Source organism: Trachurus trachurus (genome assembly GCF_905171665.1).
Source record: "Trachurus trachurus genome assembly, chromosome: 3".
NCBI classification, from domain to species: Eukaryota; Metazoa; Chordata; class Actinopteri; order Carangiformes; family Carangidae; genus Trachurus; species Trachurus trachurus.
Genome location: NC_139893.1, coordinates 3,822,005 through 3,846,806, shown reverse-complemented (window position 1 = coordinate 3,846,806; position 24,802 = coordinate 3,822,005). Strand labels below are relative to the sequence as shown.

At 40.7% G+C, this 24,802-nt stretch overlaps 1 protein-coding gene across 1 annotated transcript; it reads right to left on the bottom strand.

Moving 5' to 3' along the window:
- Window positions 1-204: 204 nt before the first annotated feature.
- LOC311008070 (interleukin-18 receptor accessory protein-like) lies at window positions 205-22,968 on the bottom strand (the record flags this gene model as incomplete). Its single annotated transcript, XM_084001503.1, has 11 exons — window positions 205-462; window positions 2,491-2,606; window positions 3,510-3,659; window positions 6,079-6,147; window positions 7,021-7,170; window positions 11,778-11,941; window positions 12,120-12,255; window positions 13,528-13,599; window positions 17,530-17,698; window positions 17,818-17,971; window positions 22,919-22,968. 11 exons carry the CDS (start codon window positions 22,966-22,968, stop codon window positions 205-207), a joined length of 1,488 nt encoding a protein of 495 aa, XP_083857629.1.
- Between the last annotated feature and the right edge of the window lie 1,834 nt (window positions 22,969-24,802).

The window sequence follows — 24,802 nt, the reverse complement described above, 5'->3', positions numbered from 1 at the left end:
AAATTTGCTTGAAAGAAGTAAAAAGAGTCTAAAAACAAGCTGCTTTTTATGTGATGAGTCTTATTTTAAGTAGAATGAGATTTGTTTTGACTAGAAATAGGACAAATATTCTTGGTAAGATTTAGAGTTTTTGCAGTGAACACTTCTATATTATAAAATCAATAAATAAACTATAGACGTATACAGTATGTGTGCACTGATGGGTCACGGTTCTTCTTGTTCCTGCAGCTGTGACAGCAGCGTCACTCTGTCGCCGGGCAGGGATTTCCTCAGAGACCTCCAGAAGTGGCAGCTGGGTCCGGCGGGTCGGCCTGAGGTCCAGTTCAGACTGGGCAGAACCTTCAGAGCTCTCTGGACCAGAGGGGGCAGCGGGGGGTCCTGCTGGCTGAACCGTGGTGCTGCCGCTGACCCTCCGTCGGTCCGGATCAGCAGGATTTTGAAAGCAGAGTTTTGCAGCAAGGCCTAAAGGACATGCATTAAAAAAAATAACAAATCATTAAAGGGATAGTTCAACATTTTGGAAAATTGGCCCATTGCCATAATCCCTATAGTCATAGCAGTAGGTTCGTTACCTTTAATTGTCGGTGCAAGCTATTTTTAGAACGGTGGAGCAGAGCTGTGAGCTGCTCAGAGCTACGCTACGGAGGCTCATGGGATTTCTTGGTTTCCCTCATCAAACTCATCAAATACACAATCCAACAACTCCACAACGCTCTGGTGGACAAGTTGTGACCTGCACATTCACCACGCTATGAGATAATAACACAACGTTACCAGACAGAGTTGTTTTAGAGGGAAATTCATGCAAAACCACTGATGCGCGTTGCCTTCAGGGACAGTTTTTCATCAAACAGTCTCTGCATTTCCCTCTAAAACAACTCTGTGTGGTAACGTTGTGTTATTATCTCATAGCGTGGTGAATGTGCAGGTCACAACTTGTCCACCAGAGCGTTGTGGAGTTGTTGGATTGTGTATTTGATGAGTTTGATGAGGGAAACCACCAAGAAATCCCATGAGCCTCCGTAGCATAGCTCTGAGCAGCTCACGGCTCTGCTCCACCGTTCTAAAAACAGCTTGCACTGACAATTAAAGGTAACGAACCTACTGCTATGACTATAGGGATTATGGCAATGGGCCAATTTGCCAAAAATGTTGAACTATCCCTTTAATGTAGTGAAAAGTGAAAACCAGCGATTGAAACAAATACACACTGAAACTGATTCTGCATCAAAGACAAACTTAACTCCTGAACACGTCTCAGCTCAGACGCTGCACAGAATCAAAGGATACCGGTGGTTTTCTTTGTGGCTTGTGACACCTTGACTCTTGTCAGACTGGTTTTCCCATCATCCACCAAGCTGCTGCTGCCGGTTTCACTTTATATCAGTAAAGTGATGAAAAGGAAACCAGGCAGAGAAAGTCTGAAAGTCTGATTTAAAATTAAACCCTGAAGACAACGGGTTCTGTTTTATGTTACATGAAAGATTTGATTTGATTTATGACCACAAAGAGTTGAAATGCTTTTCATTCTTAATTTAATTTAAATTTTCATCCTTTTTCTTGTCCTGTCTTCATTACACTGTCTTAATATGAGGTTGTTTTGTTTTCATGGCACCTCAGTTTTATGAAATGTTATTTTTAACTTGTCAGAGCTTTTCTTTGTTCACAAATGTAATAAATACGACTTTGATGTTGATTTTCTTTTTTTGTGTGTGTGTGTGTGTTGACTCCAGGAAGAGTAACTGCTCCTGATGAGGTGGTACTTGAACTTTATTATTTATGTCCCATGGGGCAATTAGTTTTTGCAGCAAGACAAGAACAGACTCATAAAATGACACACAAGGACGACGTTGAGTGACAATAAATGCATTAAATATGAAAGATATATTTTAAAAAAAATAGGGTTAGTGCAAAAGTGCAAAGTGCAAAAGAATACTACATGCTTATTGCACGAGTTATGGAGATTTATAAAATATGGTCACGAGTCACGACGGACCTGTCCACATGGGAGAATGACCATTTCTCTAAGCAGAGTTTTGCTAAACTCTTAGTGGGGATCCAAATAAACCACAAATAATAGGAGCAACTTTAAAAGCCAAAAACATAAAGACTTAAAAGGAGTTTCTATCTACTATAACATGCCAGTATGCATCTTGCACTTTAGGCCTATTTGATTAAGCACTCTACAAAGATTGTATGTGTTTTTTATGTAGTTAGACGCCTACTGCCATGACAAATGAAATTATCTTTTTAGCTTGTTACTTATAAATATATGTATTTTTTAAATTTTAATCTTTAGGGACAGCACAGCACAGTCTTGGGGGAAGTCAGGACTTTATTTCACTGCTTGTTGTAAGTGAACTCTATGACGATGCACGTGACAAATAAAGTCTAAAATAAATCTAAATAATCTTGAATCGTGAATCTTGAAACCAAAACCAAAATGACCACAAACATCCCAGATTCTTGTCCATGTGCAGCTCCACCCACCTGGATTCCCGTCTCCAGCACAAACACAGCATTGTTGTTGCAGAGGTAGTCGGCCGACAGGACGCAGATCAGCATCCGGCTTCTCTGTATCGCCAGAGCCACGTCGTTCGTATACACTGGAATAATAATGATAATGATAATGATAAAACAAAAGGAATCCATCAGGACTATATGCAGGGGCGGCCGCTGGCATAAACACTCTATGCGGTTGTTTAGGGCCACAGCCGTTAGGTGGGGGGCCACATGATCAGAAAGGTACCGGGGTTCATTCAAGTCATTTAAACATCCTGAGGTCTGCACGTGCAGCTATGAGCTTTATATGTAATTTGAGGTCAATATTCAGCTTCTTTTATCTCACATTTGAGACATTTGGTGAAAATAGAACAGTAGAATGACAACATTTGTGCTCAAAAAGCAATCTTACAAAATGTAATTTAATTTTAATTTTAATTTTATTTTCTACATGTATCTATTACTGTATTCATATCCTATTTCAAGCACCAAAACAGTTCATTCTCATGACTGAAGGTGTTTTCACAAGGGATTTGAAATTTTTCAAAAAGCAGATCTCAAATTTCCAGCATTTGGCCTAAATTATTTCTTTCTACAGTGTTCTAGGACAAACTGGCCTCAGTGTGCTTACAGCGGAGGTTCTAATATTTAGACATAAAACACTTGTTGCATCTGCAAGTATCTTAAAAAGATACATTTAAGAAAATATGTAAAAGTCAAGAAAATGGCCTCAAACCTCAGAGGGCATAAACACGTCTGTTTTAACCAGTGATTTGGTGTTTGCGCTTAGGGCCACAAACAAAAATCTTGTTTAGGTCCACCAAAATCCTGACTATATGCACTCAACACACACACACACACAAACACACACACACACACACACACACACACACACACACACACACACACACACACACACACACACACACACACACACACACACACACACACACACACACACACACACACACACACACACACACACACACACCTACACACACACTGACCTCCTCCTGGAAGCACGTCCCTCTCCAGCAGGAAGAGGCGGTACCCCCACCGGCTCTCCAACACCTGGGGCAGAAGCTGTTGGAGTCGTTTCTGTGACGAAGCTGCACCGTCCTCAGGGTTCAGACGCTTCATGACGGATGATGAATGTGCTGCTGATAGTAAAATAAACATTACATTTCTACAGGCAAAGCCCAGTGTTTTTACAAAGAGTTTGTCTCAAAGGTTTTTTACATGGCATCATAACTACAGTAGGGCTGGGTTTAAAAAAAAAACAAAAAAAAAACGATTTCCCTAAGTAAAGGGAGTACTGGTTGTAGATTGGATAGTGTTTGTGCATGTGTGCGTATGGGTGGGAGGGGTGGGGGTTAAAGTGTAATGTTGCTGTTGTAAATATTGTGCTATTTATTTATTTTTTTAATTTGTCTTAATGTAATTTGCTACCTTTATTATAGGTCTCATTGCCATGCTCCATCCGGCAGGGGGACTGCCAACGGAAATTAGCCTATTGGCTATAATTGGGTGCATTTACATTTTATCTTTTTAAAATGTTCATTAATGTACACTGTCCCTCTCGAACAAATAAAGGAAAAAGAAAAGAAAAGAAAGAAATGTATCTTTTAATGTCTACTAGTACCATTTCCTGTTTCCTATCGTGCAAGATCTGTGCGATTGCGGCGAGGCTGACAGGATGAGATTTTTCTCATATCTCTTTCATCACCAAGCAAAATCGGTCTGAAGCATCTCAGAATTAATCAATATCCAATCGAATGAATCGACTGAATCATTCAGGACCTTGTGAATCGTAATTGAAGTGATTGACAGCTCTAATCACAACATCCTCTGACCTTTGACCCCTCAAGAGAAACTCCCAAGAAAAAACCCCCAAAAACCCCAAAAACAAACCAGGAGAAACCTCAGGGTGAGAGACAGAGGAGAGATCCCTCATCCAGATTACAACATTGATTATTGGGATAAATGGGGATTGTTGAGTCAAGGAAGAGCAGATGGAGGAAGCTTCTGGTCCCAGTCGTTCAAATCTGATCGGAGTTTGGATAATGGAGCGGATCAAATCTTGAAAATGGGTTGTTTCAAAACTAAAACCAGATTCTGAGATCAGATCATGTGATCCAGTTTTGGTTTTAATCTGATCTAATTTAAAAACCCTCAGTTTGTGTTGTTCAGAACATTTTAGTAGGATCTGGAGCAGTTTGTGGATTCAGGAACAAAATGTGATTCAAATTAAATTCAAACTGGTAAATTAAACAAAACTTATGATGTAGTACAGTATATATAGCCTACTTGTATTGATTTATATTTTGCACCTGAATTTTAAACCATTGCACAGATGAAGTAAATAAAGTTAACTTGGTTAAAGTTTGGTCTAGGACAGGCACCATGCACCAAACTTCGTGTCCGTCTTTTCTAATCATTTTTGTGAAGTTATATCGACACTTTGATGAGTATTTTTCTAACTTTTTGAACACTTTTGGATACTTTTATTTGCATCATTAAATGTTAGAAATAAAGATCCTGGATCATAACTGACCCCATTTTCAAATAAATACACTTTGAGTGACCTCATGCTACTTTTCTACCTGTTGTTTACAGACCTATCAGCCTTCAGTCCCATTTATCACTCATTATCTGGATTTGGTCATCTTTAAAGGGATAGTTCACCCAAAATTCAAATTTGGAATCATGTGGACTAAGGGCTGGGAGAAGTTTCAGAGTCCTCCGTGGCTTCTCTGAGTTACAGTGGGGCTCCGTGCAGCAGTGCATGTCCATATGACGGTTGCGAACGGAGCTCACTTTTCTTCGTCCAAAAAGACACACCAAAAAACATCCAAATACCTCCATAGTGCTCGTGATGTCCCTCTTGTACTTAAGCCCCAACATGAGAAATTGTTCCGAAAAAAAAAAAGCTTGTTTGTAGCGGAAGCTCCCAGTGTTGCTCTTCCTGGTCCGTCCAAATCTCGCGTGATTTGCATTGACACCCAGTTCACGGCTCCGCAAATCGCGCGAATTCCGGCAGAGCAACACTGGGAGCTTCCGCTACAAACAAGCTTAAAATATAGACTTATTAAATTTTTTTCGGAACAATTTCTCATGTTGGGGCTTCAATACAAGAGGGACATTACAGACGAGCACTATGGAGGTATTTGGATGTTTTTTGGTGTGTCTTTTTGGACGAAGAAAAGTGAGCTCCGTTCTCAACCGTCATATGGACATGCACTGCTGCACGGAGCCCCGCTGTAACTCAGAGAAGCCACGGAGGACTCTGAAACTTCTCCCAGCCCTTAGTCCACATGAGGGTGAGTAGATAATGAGTTGAGAAATTTGAAATTTGGGTGAACTGTCCCTCTAAAAGTTTCTATCTGGATCAGACTGATTTAATCCAACTGTAGCTTCAAACAACTGGGATAAAAGTAAAGACGGATTACGTCATCCTGGATGGGAAAACAAGGGATTTCAAATTAAACCTTTTGAACAACATGTGAACTGTAAGTGGCCTACCCTCCTCTTCGTCCTTGGCGCTGCCTCCTGGTCCCCCCCCCCCCTCCTCCTCCTCCTCCTCCTCCTCCTCTGGTGATGGAGGGCTCCACACATACGACAGAAACACATCGAACTTTTTCTCCTCTGTGAGTGAAAGTGAAAAACATAATATTGACACCAAAACCTTAGAAACCTGATCGACTGATAAGATCAGTATCAGTATCGTTACATGAATGCATGTGCCCTGTGTGCAACCTATATATTTTTTCAAGTGCATGCATGAGTAGGCTACATTTTATCATAATATTCATCAACTATATCATTAATGTTTAGCCTTATGGGGGTTAAATGAAGTGAGAAACCAGTTCGAGGTATTCAGAAGCAAAGCCACATCCTGTGCAGTTGGTCAGGATGCTACAAAGCGCACGCAGACTGCGTTCAGACGTCAGATTTTTAAGGTTTTTTACAGAATATTGCAGGGGTTTCCAAACTTATGTGACACTCTGACAAAATCACAATAGTTCTTCGTCATCGTCTTTTGTCTTTCATAACACTGGTCACATTTATTCACACCTTCTGTCTAATGTCGAAAACAAGAAAAATCTCATGATCTGACACTGCACACGATGTACAGTAGTTAATATAAAGACACACACATTATATATACAGTAATTCAAAGTTTTGTTTTCCTTGCTTTGTAAAAATACTGTCACAAGCCCTAAAACAATCTAATTTCTCCATGTTTTTAGGAATAAAATGTTGTATAAATCAGGCTTTGACTGATATATCAACAATCCCCTCTGTAAAAACCTTGAGAATATAGGCAGGGATAAAACTGGAAGGTTTGGTGTCTGTAAGTGCTGCTGAAGTGGAGATTTCTAGCTCAGAGTCAAAAACTAATTTTGAGAAAACGGCCTTTAAAGACTTGTACTAATGCCATGAACCACTTAGTACTGCAGTGTTATCTGTAAATCTAACCTACAACAACTGATGCATTTTGTGTCTGTCTTACTTTACCTTCTTCATGCTTTCTAAGTGGGAAGTGGGATCTGTAGATGATCTGTAGTTCGAGCCATTTCACCCGCACAACGATCGCCAGCCCGGCCACCAGCACCAGAGACACCACAGGACCCCCCACCAGTGACCGCCATGATACTGCAACCACCTCTGAAATGCACGTTAACAGATTGAACTGTGTCTTTAAATGGCATTTGTCGACATATTGTTCACATATAAAACGTTTTGTTTTTTTGCAAGTGTCTGCAGATGACAGTGATGGTGAGAAGGGTGGGACATAAAATATTGTTTTTTGATCCATTTACATACAAACACTGATTAATACAGCACATAAACTCACAATTAGTATCAGTAATTAAAGGGACATTGTGTAGGAATTCCTCCCATCTAGCGTTGCGGTTGTATATCGCAAGCAACTCAATCGTATTTTTCATGCTGCATTCACGTAAAATTGGGCAGACGGCAGACGGACGACAGTCGCTGCACGTAACGGCATAAACAAGCCTCTATGTAAACAAGTGGTCCGTCAGCACGAGGCGAAACAATACACGTGACAATATGTTGTCATGGCGATGTGGTATTGTTTTACCGTCTTTCTCTGGACTTCTGTGACTAAAATGACATCTGGTTTGTTAGCGACGGCCGTCCGCCCGACTGCAGGTGAATGCAGCATCAGTGTAACGCTCCATTCCTCCTCACTGAGTTTCCGTGGTTTCCTACCGTCACGCTGCCACTGAACGTAAAAACATGGCGACACCACATGGCAGCAGCACCGAGCTTACCCGCTCCATGGAGATATGAATGATATGAACGGCTCATTCAGAGCTGAAAGGAACACTTCACTTTGTTGATGGGGGGGATTACTGATTAATGAAAAACAGACTGAAGAACCAAATAATCGATTTTCGTGAATAGATAACAGGAGAAGTTACACAATGCCCCTTTAAACATGACTGTGTTAAAGCAGAAGTAATAAGCGATCAGGGGCCTGTTGTTCGAAACCTAGATAAGGGATTAAGCCAGGATATGTTGGTTATCCTGTCTGAATTTAGCCTCAACTCGGTTGTTCGAAAGCTGGATACCTTTATCCTGGTCAAGTTACTATGGTGATTTATTCTCTGCAGCTAGCCTGCTCCAGACCAGGGGCCCGTTGTTCGAAAGTAGAATAAAGATATCCAGGATAAGTGGAAAAGCCAGGTTGGACAAAGTCTCATAAGTCCATCCTGGCTTAATTGGTTGTTGGAACGCCGAGCCAGGCTGAGGAGCAGCGGCTTTGTCAAGCCAGGTGTAACTAATTCTCTCGTCAGTAGACCACAGAGATTGATCACAGATTCACTGATGTGAGGACAGGTGTGGCCACTTTCCTCCAATCAACAGCGGATCTTGACGTAAGGTGACACACCTCTTAGAGAAAAAAAAAAAAAGCACCGCTGCTGTTGTAAAGCTCAGAGAGAGCGCAGTGGACAACTGCGGACTGATTGAATGTGGAAGTAGCCTAATCCAAAATTATAATCACAATTTAAGTTCCTTTCACAAATTAACAGCTGTGAACTTTGCCTTTATGATGAGCAGTGGAAGTTGATACATTGCACTCATCTTTTATCATCTAAAGTAAAGTTCTTACAGCACAAATAGAAGTGGCCAAAAGTGCAACAGGTGAAAATTAATTAAATATAAGAACATTATGCAGTCTGATGCTTCAATAAATTGCCGATAACAATGTTCAAATGAGGTGTATAAATTATTTGGAAGGTGCCTGCTCAAACAATTGTATTCTTGTTTTCTTCCCTCAACCAATATTTGGCCAATATACTGTATTTTGTAACATATTTTATAATAATAAAAATAAATCTATTGCTAATTTTGCTTTTTTTTTTTTTACTAGTGGTCATAGAAAATATCATAGATGGGTCACAGATATCGAAAATAGTTTGTATTGTCTCAAGAACAGTGTGCACAATTCTGTGCTACAGATTTCACAAACCGTCAGACATCTTTATGCCCTGCATTTGAAGAAGCAGGCAGCGCTGGCAGATGCAATGATTCAGTGTGAGAAGCAAATGAATAGCCCTAATTATGAAAAAAAGAAAAGAAAAAAAACATAATAAATATTGTAAATGTTTCATGTTATTTGATTATTGTAAATGTATTTAGTTTGTTTAGAAATCAGGCCAATATGTAGGGTACATAAGAACATGGAATAACTGTATAAAACATTGATTTCTGATCAGAGTGACTGCTGACTTCACAGATAAAGACAACAGAATCAACTTAGCCTGGCTGTTAGCCTGGTCTGGAGCAGGCTAGCTGCAGAGAATAAATCACCATAGTAACTTGACCAGGATAAAGGTATCCAGCTTTCGAACAACCGAGTTGAGGCTAAATTCAGCCAGGATAACCAACATATCCCGGCTTAATCCCTTATCTAGGTTTCGAACAACAGGCCCCTGGCTAACAGCCAGGCTAAGTTGATTCTGTTGTCTTTATCTGTGAAGTCAGCAGTCACTCTGATCAGAAATCAATGTTTTATACAGTTATTCCATGTTCTTATGTACCCTACATATTGGCCTGATTTCTAAACAAACTAAATACATTTACAATAATCAAATAACATGAAACATTTACAATATTTATTATGTTTTTTTTCTTTTCTTTTTTTCATAATTAGGGCTATTCATTTGCTTCTCACACTGAATCATTGCATCTGCCAGCGCTGCCTGCTTCTTCAAATGCAGGGCATAAAGATGTCTGACGGTTTGTGAAATCTGTAGCACAGAATTGTGCACACTGTTCTTGAGACAATACAAACTATTTTCGATATCTGTGACCCATCTATGATATTTTCTATGACCACTAGTAAAAAAAAAAAAAAAGCAAAATTAGCAATAGATTTATTTTTATTATTATAAAATATGTTACAAAATACAGTATATTGGCCGAATATTGGTTGAGGGAAGAAAACAAGAATACAATTGTTTGAGCAGGCACCTTCCAAATAATTTATACACCTCATTTGAACATTGTTATCGGCAATTTATTGAAGCATCAGACTGCATAATGTTCTTATATTTAATTCATTTTCACCTGTTCCACTTGTATTTGTGCTGTATGAACTTTATTTAGATGATAAGAGATGAGTGCAATGTATCAACTTCCACTGCTCATCATAAAGGCAAAGTTCACAGCTGTTAATTTGTGAAAGGAACTTAAATTGTGATTATAATTTTGGATTAGGCTACTCCAACATTCAATCAGTCCGCAGTTGTCCGCTGCGCTCTCTCTGAGCTTTACGACAGCAGCGGTGCTTTTTTTTTTTTTTTTCTAAGAGGTGTGTCACCTTACGTCAAGATCCGCTGTTGATTGGAGGAAAGTGGCCACACCTGTCCTCCCATCGGTGAATCTGTGATCAATCTCTGTGGTCTACTGACCAGAGAATAAGTTACACCTGGCTTGACAAAGCCACCCCTCCTCAGCTTGGCTCGGCGTTCCAACAACCAATTAAGCCAGGATGGATTTATGAGACTTTGTCCAACCTGGCTTTTCCACTTATCCTGGATATCTTTATTCTACTTTCGAACAACGGGCCCCTGGTTGTTTTGGCTAACTTTTTGTCAGCCGATGGAGTTGGCAGTCCCCGCCCTCGTCCCTACGTCACCACATTCACGCGCATCCCTTGGCTGCACACACAGAGAGGACCGCCCCTTTATGCCGTTCTCTCTCCTCATTGGATAAAGGTTGTAGGATACAAGGAAAGTTTTCTCCTCGGCTTACAGCAGAGCAGAGTGACTGACAGACCCGTGTTTCAGACCAAACACTCTATGTAAGTGATTGCTGTCGGAAGATAGAACTATTTAAGACTTATATTAACACAAACATTCTGCTTACTTCTGCTTTAATATGGCTGTTTGCATAGGAGGAGGGGAGATTTGATACCCTGTAGTCATTTAACATTATATCATAGTAACAGTTACAGATGTGGACAAAATTGTTACTGCCTTTCTATTTAAGAAAGAAAACCCCATTGAAATTGAGAAAAGTAATAATAAATACAAAGACGAAAATCAGTCGTTGCTTTTGAATTGAAACTGGCCTGGACTTAAATGATGGTAGTCTTAACCTAACCTTAACTTAAGATTTTGTTGCATGACCTTTTGAGCCAATCACTGCCGTTACTTCAACTTATTTTATGCCACTCTTTGTTGTAGACGTTGTTGTTTGTTGATGTTTTTCTTCTTTTACTTCCATTTCTTCTTTGCTTGGATGTATATTATCTCATTTGTGAATTAATTTCTTGCAACAAGGGGTAGACAATATAAGTTAGCTTCTTTCTGCCCCCTTTCATTCAAGAGTATAAACTAAACTTCATAGCAGATGCCGCGGATATGCATGGAAATAGAAACGTTATTTAATGAAAAACACAATTAAATTTAATGTAGGCCGATTAGTTAATTGTAAAACATGTATTAATTGATGTAAATGTGGTGATTTCTGTACTAATCAATGAGACCATAGATTAATCTGCTCGCTTTCTCCCCCGGGATGACGACGCAGGCTGACCGGCCGATCACAGGTTCGATCGCCTCAGCAGGCCGGCTGCTGCCTCTCAGTAGGTGCAGTCTTCTTTTCTTTGTAGGCTTCATTTTTGCATCTGTGTGATTGTGGGTTTTTCTTTCTTTCTTCAACAGAGGGTATACCAACTATTTTGTCCACATCTGGAAAATACAAATGCAATGTATGCAAAATAGAAACGACATTACCTTTTTCTTTCTCCACAAGCTTGATAGTGACACTTTGGCTCCCATTGCTATTACTGGCAATGCAGGTGTAAGCGTAGCTCAGGTGTTGCTGAGTCACCTCTTTAATGAAGGCTGTCCGCACGGCTGCACGCTCCCCGTACGATGTTGACTCGTTGTCCTTGAATCTGAATCAGAGAGGGAATTTCAACTTCTTCTTCTTCTTCCTTGTGAAAACCCGTGAGAACTTACAGTATCTTGCAAGTCAGGCTGAGCAAAAATACATTTAAACCTGAATGAGGAAACACTACGTGCAAGCTACGCAATGAAGGGTTACTCAACGGCGAAAGCAAATCGCTGACTCACTGTAGCTCGCTCATCGGCAGCAGAGTCATATTCTCCTCGTTGCCGCTGTAACTCACATACCAGAGCACCCGGGCTGAAAGCTCAATGTTGTCCTCAACGGGAAAAAAGACGTCACAGTTCAGATGGTGAGATTGACCTGTGACGGTAAAACAAGAAAACAAGGGTTTGCATCAAACTGCAGCTGTCAGTCGTGAAAGACACATCTCACACATGTGGTAACAAACAGTTTTGAGGATGTAAGAGTGAGTCATTTAAATTCGAAACCATCACATCATTATCAGATAGTACAGTGTGAAAAGATTACAATAAGTCATCATTGGAAAGATTTGTTAGATAGTGTTGAAAGCCACATACACTGACTTCAAAAAAGAAACAACCCTATATTGCTCTGCTTGAAAGTTTGTGAACCCTCCAAACATGCTGCCTGTGATTGTGGCCAAATAATTAAATTTTGTCAAAGCAAGTCAAAAAAAACAAACTAGATTGCTGAAGGCCAATTTTGGGGACAAAACAAAGGATATTTAAAGGGACAACGAGGAGTTTCTATTTGGTTATAAAAAAGTCTCATATTAATGTGGATGAATCTACGCTACCCACACTTGTTAATGGCTCCATTTTCGATAAATATATCGTTTTGTCTCTATCGTTATTTTGTTATTATTAGTGGTGGTGGAAACGCTGGGCGAGCCGACCAGCGTTTCCTTACTTTCGGTTTTGCGGACGCTCATGAGAATAACGCCGCCGAATCGCCGTTTATGGTCGGGACTACGACGGTAACTGAACCTCTTTGAACCTCTGACTTTAAAGGGACAACGAGGAGTTTTGGAAAAGCGAAGTGTTTTCACACTACATTTATGAGCCTCCGCGCACCGTGAAATTCTTTGAGCGGCGCAAGACAGACTCATGTTTTCATTCACCAAGAATTCAGTCAGAGGTTGGAAGACGATCACATACCATCGTAGTTCCGACCATAAACGGTGATTCGGCGGCGTTATTCTCATGACTCGCCACGAAACCGAAAGTAACGGCTCGACCAGCCTTTCCGCTACCACTAATAATAACAAAATAACGATAGAGACAAAACAATATATTTATTGAAAATGGGCCCATTAACAAGTGGTAACGTAGATTCATCCACATTAACGTGAGACTTTTTTATAACCAAATAGAAACTCCTCGTTGTCCCTTTAATTCTTGATGAATGAAAACATGAGTCTGTCTTGCGCCGGTCAAAGAATTTCACGGTGCGCGGAGGCTCATAAATGTAGTGGGAAAACACTTTGCTTTTCCAAAACTCCTCGTTGTCCCTTTAATAAACAGAAAAATCACTCAAGCGGTTCACAAACTTTCAAGCAGCACTGTATACGTTCAAAAATGTGTCTTTTTGTTGTCACAGTGCAAAACTTACCAAACTCGACCGCCTCTGTAGTGTTGGGGAAAGGATATGCAAACCTGGGAGGGCCCGTTGCTTCCCTCTGGGCTGGTTTGGAATGGGAAATAACATTTTCACACTCAGTAGATATTCTGTTGCGTTAGGAAAAAACACATATGGGAAAAACACCTACTACTGTATATGATGAGAGAGGAATAAAGACGCTTGACTTGAGATGGAGAAAGTCCAACACCAAGAGATGAGAAACAAAAGGATGATAAATAGTAGTTTTTCGTGTGTTTTACAGCTGATTTAAAACTGACCGAAGGTTAAAAAAAAGGTGTTGGTTCTGTTTTATCAGCGGGTTATAAGGTAAAAGACCGGCCGTGTTCGTCAACCAACTGATGCCTTGGATGTTGCTGACTTCTGTGCAAATTTTGTCATTTGCAATCTCACATTTTGGTTTGAGAAAATAACTGTAGATGAACCACAGATCGTATCAGAAGAACAACAAGCAACTAGGAGACAGTATCAGAGTTAGGTCATTTACGCTGTCCTGGTCGTGCCAGTGTAAACCCTTTCTGTCTGTAATGACAAGGTTTTTGTTTATTTTGATATTTGGGTCAGTGACGCCATGCAACTGACTGTCAAGAGGTGTAGCCAGTTTTGTTTTTTTAATCTAAATCTGGATTCAAATGTGAAATAAATGTTAATTTACTTTTGCAATGCAACACTATGTTTCATTTCTCACATTATTTAGAAAAAAAGCTGTGGTTTTAGGAGATAAGTCCTGCTCAGTGTTGCAAAAATCAAGTATAGAAATACATTTTAAAAATGTATTTCAATGTAATGGTTTTAGAAAGTATAGCCTAGTTTTTATAACTACACTTAAATCCACTGTAGGTGGATCAAATATTTAATACAATTCTTTTGTGGTTACACCATTTGACATTGTCAGGGACATTCAGTCTTTTGTTTAAAAACAAGTTCAAATGACATGAATGCAGAATATACCTTTTAACAAATCTGATGCATGCTCTTTACCGGTAATTTATTTATTTGTAGAAAAAAAAAAAAAACATAAATTTGTCCCTGACCCATTTCTGTGATGTATCTGCAGTTGAGGATTGTTTCACTGCAGCGAAGCAGGACTTCACTCTGGTTAAAAACTTGGTCTCCTCAACCAGACATAAACCGGGAAGTGCCTCTGCCTCTTTAGCTCAGATGTGGAAATTGGAGCAGTGGAAACTAAATCTGTTTAGTATGATGACTTATTGTTGCTATCTGGTTGTATCAATTAATGACACACTGTGCAAGGCCACAAAAGAGAAGCCGCTGCCTTGTTAGTGCTCAATAAGAACAACATTAGACGTTTTAAACAACAGCAGTTCAGCCTGTAAAGTCGTATGTGTAATTATTATCTCTATATTTGTTGCAGAACGAAGAGATAACTGTAACGGTTACTGCAGTTATCTCTTAATCTGCAACATACTACATAGAGTTCTGAGTAACCACATACACACACATACACACACATAAACACAGATAACCATCCTGTGTGGAGGAAGCCTGGTAGTTTTCTGGTTGAACAGCAACACATGAAGCAATTCAAAGGGGTGGATGAAGAAAAACATTTCTGAGATGGGTGCACGGTGTACTCTTGTAAAGGGTTAATTATGTTGTTTTTAGTATTTCATCTGATTACAGTGGATGATCTGTTTTCGTAAAAGTAGAAATCTCTCTTTTAGTTTAAGGATTTACATATTTCTTCATTGAAATCCAGAAAATGTTCAAGATGAGTATAAGGTTTGAATGCAGGAACGTACTACTGGTGGAACATGTGTAAAGTTAAGATTTTAAAATACACCGTAACTGAATGACTGGACACTGAAGCTTCGTTGTACAGTAGGTCATTAACAGCACTTTGTATATTATTTACCACTTTGTTGTCAGTCCTCTCTCACTGAACTTCATATGGGATTACAAATTGTAATCAGAAACACTGTAGTATCTGGTTTGACCTTTTACAGTCTATGGGTTTGACCTATGGCTAAGCCACGCCCCCAAACGCGATGAGCCAATCACAGTGCGCATAGCTAGCCCATACACTCGGACATTCTCTGCTTCCACGTCCATTGAAATGCATTGCAGTTAGTCAGTTTTAATCCGTTTTTATATGTTTTTTCTTGACATTTTAAGTTTAAAATGGTCAAACGGTGTGCATGGGCTACATGCAACTCCAACACTAGGTATCCCGAGAGGCTGGGCGACGGGGTGGAATTTTTTTAACCTTTTCCCAAGCCACATCTCAACCGAGAGAAGTGTCTGCTCTGGATAAAGTTATGAGGTAGACCACAACACCAACTAAACGTGGATAAAATGAACAAGGATGTCTACATCTGTTCTAAGTTAAGTCAACAACGTATTTGAGGCAACATATTGTCAGAGATGTTTAGATGTTAGCCAGTATCACAACTAAGCATAAAGCCCGCTAGCTTAAAGGGAGAGTAGCATTTTTTTTAAGTGGGGTTGTATGATCTACAAATAGCCCCTAAGTACTTTAATTGCAGTAGAAGACTCTCTGCACTCCTCCCGTTAGCAACCCTATTTTCGTGGCCTAAAAGAGGTTTTACCTGAAAAAAAAAAGACACAGTTCCATTGTTCGCTATAATATAATTTTTTCCAGCCCTTCAAAGTGCAGGAAAAACGCAGTTTTTATTTGGACCTAACCAACTGCTGATTGGCGGGTGCTAACCCTGGGCGGAGGGATACGTGAGTTGGTTAGGTCCAAATAAAAACTGTGTTTTTCCTGCACTTTGAAGGGCTGGAATAAATTATATTATAGCGAACAATGGAACTGTGTATTTTTTTTTTCACGTAAAACCTCTTTTAGGCCACGAAAATAGGCCGTTTCTTTGGGTCTGTTCACAACACTGTATATTGTAAATCTCTGGGCAGGGCTATGGGCTGGCGTTGCTAACGGGAGGAGTGCAGAGAGTCTTCTACTGCAATTAAAGGAGCATTATCGCAAATACAGCAGTAATAGCATAAAATAAGCTGAAATATGCAAAAGATGGGTCAGGGGGAGCCATAACTAAATTTACAAAAAAAATCACCAACAGTATAGTGTCCGTGGGGCAAATGCAGAATTTGTCTTTGTTATGATCCGGCGCTTGCTGCGTTCAATTGCACTCGGAACTCGCAAATCCGACCTCCGAACCGGAAAAATGCAACAGTAAATTGTAATGTAGCAGTGTTAGGGTGCTCACAGTCACTGAATCGCTCGGTAGAACACTTTGTCTCCACGTCCCGTGTCTTTCTTCAGCTGTCCTCTCAGCGTTATTAAGGAGGAGGAAGTTGCAGTTGCTGTTGTTGTCGTTGTTGTGGTTGTGCGCGACGTAGAGCTGCCGCTTCCACTAGCGAGTTTTCTTTTTCCCGCGATTGCACGTTCATTCAGCCTGGTGAGGGAGGAGGAGGGGGGAGGAGGGAGGAGGGGGGAGGAGGGAGGAGGAGGGAGGAGGAAGGAGGAGGAGGGGGGGCGGGGGGGGGGACTAAACGAGCCTGCTCTCTCTCTCTGACAGCTGCCCACTTGTTTATATCTGATAAGCTCCGCCTGGCTCCATCTAGTGGCCGAATTTTAAATAAATTTTTAATTTTTCTCCTTTAAAGTACTTAGGGGCTATTTGTAGATCATACAACCCCACTTTAAAAATATGCTACTATCCCTTTAATGCTAATGTATAATGTAAAACTCCATAGACAGGCTAACAGAAATTAGCCCATCGCTATCGTCGTTTCGCGGCAACCGACAGCCATAGCAGTAAAGCTAAGTGAAGTTTTGGTGACTTCCAGATGATATTTAATCTTTCTGTCTCCAAAAATCATCAATTGCCTCCTGTGAAATGTCTCTACGGTGACAGCTGCAACTGTCACCGAATGTTGACCGTTTGTCCGAGTGAGTGGAGGGGGCGGGGCTTAGCCAGAGGTCAATTGTTGACACACACACACACACACACACAAACATAGCACGCCACTTACCTACGACAGTGACTGTAACAGCTCTCCTCATCGTCCATGTGACTCCACGCTCAGTTATTTGTCTATCACAGAAAAACACACCATTATCGAAGTCGGCTTTGACCTCACAGAGATTTAACACTCCTTCCTTCTCACAGGACGATCTTCTCTTCTGCAGAGACCCACATTTCTGTAGGGGAAAAAAAAGAAAACACACTGGTGTGAGTTTTTCTGTTCTTCAGATGTTTTCATGATGATGATGATGATGTTTATGAAATGTGTAAGTCTGTTGGTGTGTGTCTATGTCACCTTGTCCCATTGGATATTCATGTTGTTACTACAGTCGTGTCCCGGGCAGCGGATTTCCGCACCTTTCCCGTTGACCAGTATTTCTTGGTTCTCGTTGGGATGGAAACATCCCAGACTGATCTTCTCCACCACCTGCAGCTGCAAGAAGAGGCTGCTGCTCTCGGCCAGCAGAGAATGAGTGCACACATTCACATTTAATACATTTAAAGAATCATTTCAACTAAGATTAATTTAAAAAAAAAAAAAAAGTCTACACATCTACTATATTAAAGGGATAGTTCAACATTTTGGCAAATTGGCCCATTGCTCAGAGCTACGCTACGGAGGCTCATGGGATTTCTTTGGATTCCCTCATCAAACTCATCAAATACACAATCCAACAACTCCAAAACGCTCTGGTGGACAAGTTGTGACCTGCACATTCACCACGCTATGAGATAATAACACAACGTTACCAGACAGGGTTGTTTTAGAGGGAAATACAGAGACTGCTTGATGAAAAACTGTCCCTGAAGGCAACGTGCATCAGCGGTTTTGCATGAATTTACTTCTAAAACAACTCTGTCTGGTAACGTTGTGTTATTATCTCATAGCGTGGTGAATGTGCAGGTCACAACTTGTCCACCAGAGCGTTTTGGAGTTGTTGGATTGTGTATTTGATGAGGGAAACCAAGAAATCCCATGAGCCTCCGTAGCGTAGCTCTGAGCAGCTCACGGCTCTGCTCCGCCGTTCTAAAAATAGCTTGCACCGACAATTTCAGTAAAAGTAACAAACCTACTGGTAAGACTATAGGGATTATGCCAATGGGCCAATTTGCCAAAATGTTGAACTATCCCTTAAACAAGGCAAATAATGACAAAGTCTCTCACACTTTATGTACTATTTAAGTGAAAAGGATAGGAAACATTATTTACCCATTTAGACTTGTGTAATTCCCAGAATGCTTCACTCCAACAGCAAACTCCATCCCACTATTATAGGATGTATCTTCATCTCCTCCTCTGTCGTTTCCAGTTCTGGACCAAACATCCCCGTAGCACGGCATCCTAAACGTCTCCCCCTCCACAGCTTTGTAAAGCCACGTTTCCTGCCGCAGATCTACAGAGTCATGTTGTTTAAACACACACCCTAAAACAAGAGACAGCATTAATACAATTAGTTTGTTGAATTAATCACCTGTTAGTCTCAGCTTATAGCTCTGAGTACTTCCACAGCATCCCTCCAGGACAATGGGGAAGATTGAAAAAAGGAGAATGAATCCAGTTTGCATCATCAGTTTAACCCCTGTTTACATCCTAACATTTTTTCTAACGCACTGCCATCTTTCTCTACAGCGTATAGGCTACCTGATCTTTCTTCCGCTAATCATCGGAAGTAGTGGTTCCCCATCTCCTGGGCGGTAACTCTCCATTTATGCAACAGTGAGCGACAGCAGCTCAAAGGACTCATACAAACACACACACACACACACACACATAGACGTTGTAGTAGGTGGTATGCAGTTTCCTGTTGGGTTGTTTGTCATGATTTCGCAAGAACCGGCTCCAATATTTCATGTTCCTGTTAACTGCTAGCCACTTCCTGTGAACTGCAGTGGAGCTTTTCTCAGAATTATTTTTGTTTTTTTGTTGTTGTTTTTTTTTTCTTTTTTACCATGACGTATAAAAGCAAACACAAAATCGAACAAAATCTCCTTTGTGCATTGAAGAATGAACAAACACCAGGTATTACTGTAAACTCACAGCAGGAGACCAGTAGAGTAGCCTACTGTGAAGAACAGACAAAAAACCTGCTTTCCAAGTCGTTGCTTCATATATAGGCTACTGTATGCATTTCACTAAATGGTGGTGACTTTACTAAATCAAGACACAAACACAATTTCCTAAGAGTAAATTTAGAAACACAATGCACACTGAGGCTAACCTACATGTGGGGGGTTGATATCTCTGCACTTTCACTGCATTTGTGATCTAATCAGACCTTTATCTCTCCACCTTCTCTTTATGGGATTAAAACTGCAACACACAAGACTAAATCTAACTAGATAAAGTAGCATTTCCTGATGGAATTGCGTGTGAATGCTGAAAGCAGCTGAACGCTGTTGCAGAATTAGCAAATAGTGCAAGCAGTGAATGATCACCATACAAATGTTTGACCGAGGTAGGAATCGAACCCACAACCTCATGGTCAGCAGACTTTCACTCTGCCTCTAGGCCACAGTGTACACATAGTTGCAGAGACTGTTGTCTGTTGATGAACTGCACTCTGTCTCACTCTGAAGTTAACGAGCCCAAAGCTGTAGTTCCAGTGCAAATCAATCTTAGTGCAGTGGTATAAACAAGAAACATGTTAACACAAACCAAGATTGAAAGAGGTAAAGAGAACTAGATAAAGTAGCATTTCCTAACGGAACATGCGTGTGAATGCTGAAAGCAGCTGAACGCTGTTGCAGAATTAGCAAATAGTGCAAGCAGCCATCACCATTCATATGGTTGACCAAGGTAGGTATCGAACCCACAACCTCATGGTCAGCAGACTTTCACTCTGCCTCTAGGCCACAGTGTACACACAGTTGCAGAGACTGTTGTCTGTTGATGAACTGCACTCTGTCTAACTCAGAAGTTAACGAGCCCAAAGCTGTAGTTCCAGTGCAAATCAATCTTAGTGCAGTGGTATAAACAAGAAACATGTTAACACAAACCAAGATTGAAAGAGGTAAAGAGAATAGGTGTGGGCGCATATGCATTATCAAGTTTGATCATGTGACCAGACCAAGTGGTATTGGTTAAAGTTCAAAGTGGCTGACACACTAACAAGACTGCTCAGGTGGGATTTGAACCTGTGACCTTGTGGTTGGTTGGCAGGAACCTTATCCACTAGGCCATTCCAACACTTCTGATGAAGTAGAGGTTGAGACTTTGATGAATGTGAGATTTTTCAATGATGCTTAAAAAAGCATCATATGAGCCATTAGAAGTTTGTCTACAAATCAGAATTTGAATGAAGTCTCTAGCAGAAAGTACGACATGAATGAGGCAGGAATCGAACCCATGACCTCATGATCAATAAACCTTTACTCTGCCACTTCGCCACAGAGAGCACAGACATAAGCATGTTGCCATTGTAATTTGATGATGTGCTGCAAACGGTGGCAGAAGCAATTAATGCGTCTCTTAACAAACACCTGTAACCAATTGAGGGTGATGGAGGGGAGCAGAATTCAACATAACATAACAAGATTGCTCAGCCTGGATTCGAACTAGTGACATTGGGGTTGGCAAGCAGCCACCTTACCAACTGGACTACAGACAGAGTTGTGGAGAAGAGAGGTTGAAGAAGATTTGAAGAGTTTCAAGACTGTTCCAATGCATTCTCTATGGGGAAAGAGAAATAGTTGAATATTGCAAAAAGTATGAATAGTTGAAAAGAGAAAAGTAATAGCACACCTGTCCCGAAAAGGCTGAACATTTTGATGTGAGAATTGTTGAAATAGCACAAAGTATGAAGGACTAGTTAAGTGCCAAAAGTATGGCCGAACAGAAGAACAATAGTGTGAATGCTTCCAGCATTCACACTAATAACTCACCAACTGGACTACAGACAGAGTTGTGGAGAAGGTACAAAGTTGAGCTCCTTCTCCTGCTGCTGTGAAAAAAATGCATTGGGCTGAATGAGAGCAGAGAGCTCCCTGGCTGCATTTAAAAAATATTTTAAATTATTATCTAAGTCTCTCTTTGCATTTTTGACCAGAATTTTAGCCAGAAGACAAGTGTGGCTACAAAACTGGAGAAAATAATTTGTCTAGAGTTTAATTAGCAGAAAAAGTTAAATATTTTAAAAAGTATAAATAGTTAAAAAGAGAAAAGTAATGCCGATAAAGTTAAAAAAAAGCTGCACGTTTTGATATATGAATTGTTGAAATAGCACAAAGTATGAAGGACTAGAAGAAGACCGTAAAAAGGCGGAAGAAAATGGCCGAACAGAAGAACAATAGTGTGAATGCTGAAGGATTTTCATAATAGAAATTAATAAAAAAAAAAAAAAAAAAAAAAAAACTCCCTTAATCAACCATCATTCAGGCCACATATTATGCCCCCTTTCCACAAATTAGAGTAGTGCAGGTGTCTTATGTAGCCGATGTCGATCTGGCCCTCTGCGTTGTGTTTCTCACGGCCTGCCCTAGGTGGGGTTCGATCCCACGACCTCCCGCACTGGAGGCGACGATGCTAACCTCTTCGCCAAGAGGTTGACAACCTCTTGGCAAGTTGGTTAGCACGTCTTTTATTGGTGGAGTGAGTGCACATCCGTTACACTTACTGTAAAGACATCATTGTCAGACAACTGAGGGAACAGCTGGTAAAACCACATAGATTTCAACCTCAGGAGTCTGAAAATTTCAGATATTTTTTGTCAATTCTCACATTTTGGGGGCCGAATGGCAAACACCCAAATATACTGTATGTTAAAGAGCCTCCAAGAAGTGATATTTCCATAATAGGTCCCCTTTAAATTTCAACATATACTGACCTCATTTACAAGATCACGATCTGCACTTGTGGGGGCTGACAAGCCTTGGTGGCTAGCCACAGCTGATAGGTTTGCTGGCAGGAAATTAAAAAAAATACAAATAAATAGGCTACCATTTAGATCAGCAAAGCGACATTACAATTATAGTAAACTAGAATGTAAAATGCAGAGCTTAAAAGACACACATTTAACCCAAGTTAGCATAAAGCTCTTATTTATACATGATATATATTACTTTATTAATCCCTAAAGGGAAATTCATTTGTATAGCAGCAATTGTCTACCATTTGAAGATGAATCAAAAGCCTGATGTCTGTATACAAAGGATTTTCTATATCTCTCCGTTCTATGTAGTAGTCCAATGACATCCTTATAAATCAATAGGGCCCGACACAAAAACGTCCATAAAACTAGACAAAAACCATGTAATATTCCTCCATACTGTTTGTCCACTGCAATCCTGAAGGGATATAGTCCAGAGTTTACTGGAAACAACCTCATTTAGGACATTTTTACAGCCTAAACAGTCCTGGATTGAATTTCGTCAGAGCACAATATATGAAAAATGTCTACTTTTCCAGCTCACCAACATTCTTGTTGGGCAGAGCGTTGACATTTCCCATGATGCTTCAATCACAGCAGAAAGGACAGTACATCTCCACCTCCGAGCCTTTAACCTTTAACTTTTACACCAGCAGCAGCAGCAGCAGCAGCAGCACAACAACCACAAAAACACCTCTTCATGTCGGCTGGAACAGGAAATAGGGCAGCAACCTCCAGACCTGCTCTAAGAAGCTCCTCTCCTGAACAAACTCCTCTCTCCACAGGAGGATCCCTCAGTAGTTGACAAAATACAACAAAAACATACAAAAATAAAGCAAACGTTTAGTAAAAAAAATGTAATGTAATTACCAAACAGAAAAACTTAGGCCATTAGACCCAAGAACCAGGACTCAACCTGGCACACACCCTCACACTCTGATATATTTTGCATTTCTGGTTACATTTAGGCCTATATAATTACATTATTTAGGCTACATTATATTTCTATTTCTCTAATTTATTTTACTTATGGCCGGTCTAGGTCAACCAGATGACTGCATGTTACTCTGTGACTTGTGCATGAGACATATCAAGTAATCTTGTAATCTTGTAAAACACGTGCTCAGGTCTGGCAGCAGGCTATATGGCAGGCTGCAGTCACACACAGAAATGGAGGCACTAGCAATCGTTTGCCGAAGCTGAATGGTGCAGAAGGTGAAGCCCCACTATAGGCTACGTGATGATATTGCAGAAGCTGCGTCGCTCACATTGGGATTACACTGGCTTGCTGCACAAAGATGATACAGTACCTGCACTGGGGTACTTGATGGTGCAACCCGAGTTCAATTTTGTTGACAAGGCGATCGAGGGAGCGAACATTTTCTTTTTCGCATGTACCATATTTTACGACACACGTGGTATACCGTAGTACTGAATGTGATTCGCGCCAACCTTGAACCTACAGCGATAGCGGTAAAGCAGCTAGAAGCTGTTTTAATTCCCGCTGTAGAGCTGTTAATGTGTCACTTTATTTTTCATGTGAGAAAGTACCGTTAGATCCCAATCTGTGGTCAGTTTATCCAAAAACAAGCTCCACCTAAAGGAGCCGCAGCTCGTCTCAGAGGCAGCAGTCGGTCTCCTGAGGTGATCGACTGCTCAACCTGCGTCGTCATCCCGAGGAAGAAAACAAGCTGATTAACTTATGGAACTTACTGTATGGTTTCATGGATTAGTTTGTTTGAATGTAAAGTGAAGCTTCAGCTGTGTGTGTAGCCGATGTTCGTATTTGGCCCTCTGCGTTGTGTTCCTCGGGCACATGACGTCTGTCCGACTAGACTACCCATTTCTCCGACCATACATTTCTTTATTTTTGCGTCCATTAGTCCGACCTCCCATTTCTCCGACTTAAGTAGCCCTAACCCTTAACCTTACCCTAAACCTAACCTTAACTGTAGAATGGGTAGTCGGAGAAATGAGCCGTTGGACTTTTGGGCAGTCGGACTGATGTATGCTCCCCGTGTTCCTCATGGCCTGCCCTAGGTGGGGTTCGAACCCTGGTCCCCTGCATGGCAGGTGACGATGCTAACCGCTTCGCCAAGAGGTTAACAACCGCTTGGCAAATTGGTTAGCATGTCCTTTATGGGTGGAGTGAGTGCACATCTGTTACATGTGCTGGACAGAAGAGCAGTGCTGCCTCAGGGCTCTGTAGGAAATTACCACATTCAAATCAATAAATAAATTTTTTACAATGAATTGGTCGGTCCAAAAACCAAAATTCAACAGAGGGAAATTTGTTGTGACGTGCTTGTTTTTTCGTGCACGTCGTTGGTGGCGTCTACTGTAAAGTGTTCCGTTCACGTTAGCACCAAGACAATGACATTATAAAGGTCCAGTAGGCTACATTTAATAGCAATA